This window comes from Notothenia coriiceps, unplaced genomic scaffold (assembly GCF_000735185.1).
Source record: "Notothenia coriiceps isolate Sejong01 unplaced genomic scaffold, NC01 NC01_scaffold00038139, whole genome shotgun sequence".
Taxonomy (NCBI): Eukaryota; Metazoa; Chordata; class Actinopteri; order Perciformes; family Nototheniidae; genus Notothenia; species Notothenia coriiceps.
The window spans coordinates 1-5182 of record NW_011370840.1 but is presented as its reverse complement, the minus strand read 5'-3'; the positions used below and the strand labels follow the sequence as shown (position 1 = coordinate 5182).

Genomic DNA, 5182 nt, shown 5'->3' with positions numbered 1-5182 from the left:
ACGTACAACGTCCTCGACAACTTCTGTAGTCCTATTCAGCCACTTGTTAACAACCATCGTTTTTCAGACACGTAAAATCTAAAAAAATCACCAGTGGGGTCACTGCTGATGTATTTAATGTCGTGATCCGTCTCTTAAATGTGTGTCAACCACAGACCTTATTTCCAGATATTTTTCATAAACTAGTTAAAAAAAAACATTGACTCTGAGACGAGGGAACCGGAAGTGGTCAAATGCTAACTCACTTCCGGGTTTTAGGACTAGTTCCTGCACCACTCTATTGCCTTTTGTTGAAAGGTGCTAAATAAATAAACTTGCCTTGCCTTGCCTTACAGGAGCTTCCTCTCAAACCAGAGCATCTTACGGTGAAACCAGCGTCCCCCGGCAGACCATGGAGGAGCTAAAGACCATCCTGAGAGACAGCCCTATGCTTAGCGTCCGGGAAAGAGATGAGGGGAAGCCAGGAAGTCCTTATACGTACCTCCATGGAAGCAGTGGTAGTGGTAATGGACGGTCTGATGGACGGCAGGACGATGGAAACCCCAACAGGACGTTCAGCACCTTCAAACCCCCATCTGACGCTTCCAGAAGTGGGGCCAGGTTCAGCGACGGCACGTCTATTCAGCAGCCCTCCTGCGTGGATTCATCCAGCCCAATCAGGGCGGATGCCAACACAAATAGGCTGCCTGAAGTTAGGGCTCACACACATGCAAGCGGCGGATCCTGGGCAGAGACTGGAGCTCCTCATTCAGGTCAGTGAAGCTTTGGTTAAAAGACTAGAAGTTTGTGGCAAATCATTAAAAGGTGACTCAAGTCCTTCCTCCATCTTGGGTCACGTATTGTTTTAAAATGTTGGCTTTGTCTCATTCTAGTTCCTGTTTTGACTTGGATTGATTGATGGATATTGACCTTTTTGTGTTTTAACTTTTAACTATGAATTTGTTAGTTGAGTAGAATTAACTTGGTGTTGATCTCCAGCAGAAGGGTTTCCTTTATTTCCTATTTGAAGTTGTCTTTCATTGGAATTTGCTTCTCTTCCCTCAGTATTTTAGCCTTACCAATACTGGATGTCTGAGGCGGGATCATTTATAGATATATGGGAGTTTAAAGAATAGAATGGGAATATTTTAGCAGACTTGTTGTTTATTTTTTATAACATAAACCATCTTTATACAGAATTATTTGCATATTTGAGGCCAAGATAAATATTTAGCAAGACAATTTACATCATTGTCAGTGCTCTCTGGTGGACACACTCTGTACTGGTGACACTGGTTTTAAATGATCTCAAACCTAGTTTGGCACTTCTGTAATATTAGCTGACTTATCAACGGACACCGTTGGTTGATCAAGGGTCAACAAAAACACAAATATGTATCTGCATAAACTAATATCAGCTTCTCAGATCTATCTGCCCAGCTGTACTCAGACCTGACATGAAACTAAACTGGATAAAGATTTGACTAATTTGGTCTTGACGCCACAAGAGCATTTCAGAATTTCTAAAGTAAAACGAAGGTTTCATATTATTTTTTTCTTTCCGAGAATACGACACAAAGCATTTGAAATTAAACTCTCTGTTTATTTATTAAATGTTTTTTCTCAAATACTGTATTTCATACTCTGTTCCACAGATAACGACTCTGTTGATAGTATTGGAAATCAGAGGTTCATTGCCAACATGGAGCAGATCAAGCAGCAGATCGCCAGAGAAAACATCAACTTTGTTCGCTTTGAGGCCACCGACCTCCACGGGGTGTCCAGGTCCAAGACAGTGCCTGTCCGCTTCTTCCACGTAACTACATCTATCTATCCATCTATCCATCTATCTATCTATCTATCTATCCATCCCTCCCTCCCTCCTCATTTTGGGTTTTACAGGGTTTTACATGTTTAATGCTGGAACATTTTTTGGAAGTCAATAGACGTTCCAGATTAATTTGGCTAGACTGAGGTGCCAGATGCATGGTTTAAACTTTTTTAAAGAATCACCATGCCAATCCCTCTAAACCAAAGTTAGATTCTTACATTAGTAAAACAAACGTCTAGGAATTTGACAAATATATGGTATATATTGATCAATTGTCAATGATTAGGCATTAGAGGTATCGTTAGGCCTTTTTTTTCTATTTTGGACAGGGCTTCATTTGTTTCACTTGCTCTCAGTTTTTATGCTTTTTATACATCAACGTGATAGCTTATCAACTCTAGAAAAACAAAGTGAATAGGTATATTTTGAAACATTTAGAATTCATGCTTCAACACAAATGTATCCACAGGAAAAATCGGTGTACGGGGTACCGATGCCCAGAAGCTACCTGGAGCTGACCCTGAGCCCTAAGAGCAACGAAGTAGACAACGCCAGCACCGCCAACTTCAGCGGTGATGTCCTGCTGATCCCAGATCTGTCCACCTTCAGGGTCTTACCCTGGGCGGAGCAGACAGCGAGGGTGATCTGCGACCCCTGCACCGTGGCAGGAAACCCCCTCCGAACCTCACCTCGCCTCATCGCCAAGCAGCTCCTCGCCCAGCTCCAGGGCCTCGGCTTCTCCCTTCACTCATCCTTCACTTATGAATGCTACGTCCTGGGAACACCGGACCGCATCGGACCGAAGACGCTCCTGTTCCCGGCTACAACGCTGCTCAGCAACCACGACCTGCCTTTCTTCCAGCAGCTTGTGGACAGCATGTACTGCATGGGCGCAGACATCGACAGCATCGCCTCTGCAAGCGGCCCCGGCCAGATGGAGATCAACCTGAGGCCAGAGTTTGGGATTGCGGCCGCAGATACCGCTTTCACTTTCCGCACCGGCATCAAAGAAATGGCTCGCAAGTACAGCTACATTGCCAGCTTCTTCACAGACGACGGCCTGTACAATGCTGGGGTTCTCTCTCACAGCTTGTGGGATGCTAACGGCCGACGTAGCCTCTTCCAAAGCGGGGAGAAGGCCAGTGAGCTTTCTGAGATTGGCAGGAAATGGCTTGCCGGGCTTCTCAGCCACTCTGCTGCTCTGAGCTGCCTGATGTCGCCCGGCCTGGGCTGCCGGAGCCACATCGCAAAGACAATCAAAGACCCGAAACTCATGCTTTACGCCACATGCGGCTGCAATGACAACAGCAGCTCTTTCAACATTAAGAGTCACGGGGGGAGGGAGACGCACATCGACAACAAGCTGGGCTCAGCTATGGCCAACCCGTACATCGTGCTGGCTGCCACTGTGGCCGCGGGACTGGACGGCATCAAGAGAAACCTGAACATCGAGAACGGTGTAAACAAAGCGCCCGGTCAGCAGAAGGACTTTGCCGTTCCTGTGAAGCTCGACGAGGCTCTGGAGGCGCTGAGCGAGGATCACGTCATCTGCAGCACCCTCGGAGAGCCGTTTGTTCAGTATTTCATTGCCATGAAAAAGTTTGAGATTGAGACCCAAGAACTGGATGATGAGAGGAACAAGTGCCTGGAGTATTTCATCTAGAAAGCCCACAGACTTCCCCCTGCTACTCAAATAAAGGCAATAAAAACAGCTTGCAAAGCTTTTTATTTTATATGATACCTGTTTATTATTACTGATTGTAGATATTTTTCAGTTATTACAAAATAAAAGTATTACTACATCCTCAATGTTTAAAGTACTTTTGTAAAATGTTGTTGTGTTTATATATATTTTTTCAAATTAATTTAAAGAACATTACTGATGCTACTGTCGCTTTATCCAGTGTGAAGTACTGAATGATCAATTAATAAAATAATTTGTGAAAAAAATGGCTCGGACCTACAGAAGAAGACTTTAAAATGCTTTGACTCTTATACTAAAAATGGCTCTCCAACTTAAGTCAGTTTTTTTTTTTTTTGTATGCAATGAAAATGTGAACCTCTTGGTGGCTCCCGACGTTAGGTTTTGTTTTCCTGTAGGCTATTAGTAGTTTTCTAAGAGGTACCTACACTTTATTTTATCCAATCGTATGTTAGCGTACCCTTACTCCTCTTCACAAAAAAAAACTTCTTTCATTTAAGCATCTTTTTCACGATGTATTCTTTTATTTACAGTGTATTTTACAGACATAAATACATGTAGGTACAATCTACAGCACAACACAAAAAGTGTCAGTTTCCCCAATAAAAAAAAAACCAAAACAATTTTAGTGGTACCAATCCTTCCAGATTATTCAGTATAATTCGGCTCTGATTTTGAGAAGTTAAACAATGCTAGTGCTGCTACCTGCATTAGAAAGTAACAATAAAATATGCAACATAATGGTTTTATAAAAGCAATGCTGTAGTTAGTCAACAGACCAGGGAACTATTTCTCTAGTAGAAAGTGGATTTAAAAAAACCTGTTCCCAGTGAGGTTTGAAAATGTATTAAAAAGTAATTGAGACTTTGTAAAAGAGATACCTTATTAGTCCCACTGAAGTCTTGTTTTAAATGATATTTCCCTTTAATTAAACACTGTTTTATTTTATGTTTAGTTTTATTAAACATCTGGATTACTCAGTATAACAATCATGCATATCCATGAGAATGGCAACAGGTGAGCAATACATTTCAAAATCATCATAACCAACAACAATATAAAATGTACAACATGAAGCCCTTTAAAAAAAAATATAATTTACAAATGAGACAAAGGGAAAATACAACGATGGGTAAGGTTTGCTATACAACATCCCATAAGTCTGTATTTGATGTTCTTCCTAAAACTGTAATTATTAACTAGCACACAGGAGGAAATAGTGCATTTGTTGGGGACTATTTTTTACGTGGATTAATACACATTTGGTGAGTATTTGTGGCATCGGGATGGTGATGTGGAATTGAGTGTGTTCATGTGTTTCATAGTTTTTATCTACAAATGGAGCTCTATGGCAAAGAGACATAATCAGGCTCTGATGCACACACAATACTTATATCCTGTCCTTAAAGGGGACCTATCATGCAAAATGCACTTTTGTACGTCTTTTATACATGAATATGTGTCCCCGGTGTTCCAGGGAACTCACCAAGTGTCAGAAAATACAACCCTCTCTCTTTTCCTCCATACCCAAATCTCTAAAAACGGGGCTGCAACGGATTTGATACATGTGGATTCTGATTTGCACCTCTATGATGTCACAGAGGTGCACTCCGCCTGTATGGTCAACTCTCCACCTATCAGGGGAATGAGAGGTTGCCGTGGCATGGCAA

General features: G+C 42.1%; 1 protein-coding gene across 1 annotated transcript; it reads left to right on the top strand.

The window, feature by feature from the left end:
- The first annotated feature begins 265 nt into the window (after positions 1-265).
- On the top strand, positions 266-3775 carry lgsn (lengsin, lens protein with glutamine synthetase domain). Its single transcript, XM_010797534.1, has 3 exons — positions 266-752; positions 1635-1795; positions 2280-3775. Exons 1-3 carry the CDS (start codon positions 392-394, stop codon positions 3471-3473), a joined length of 1716 nt encoding a protein of 571 aa, XP_010795836.1. The 5' UTR covers positions 266-391; the 3' UTR covers positions 3474-3775.
- The last annotated feature ends 1407 nt before the right edge of the window (positions 3776-5182 follow it).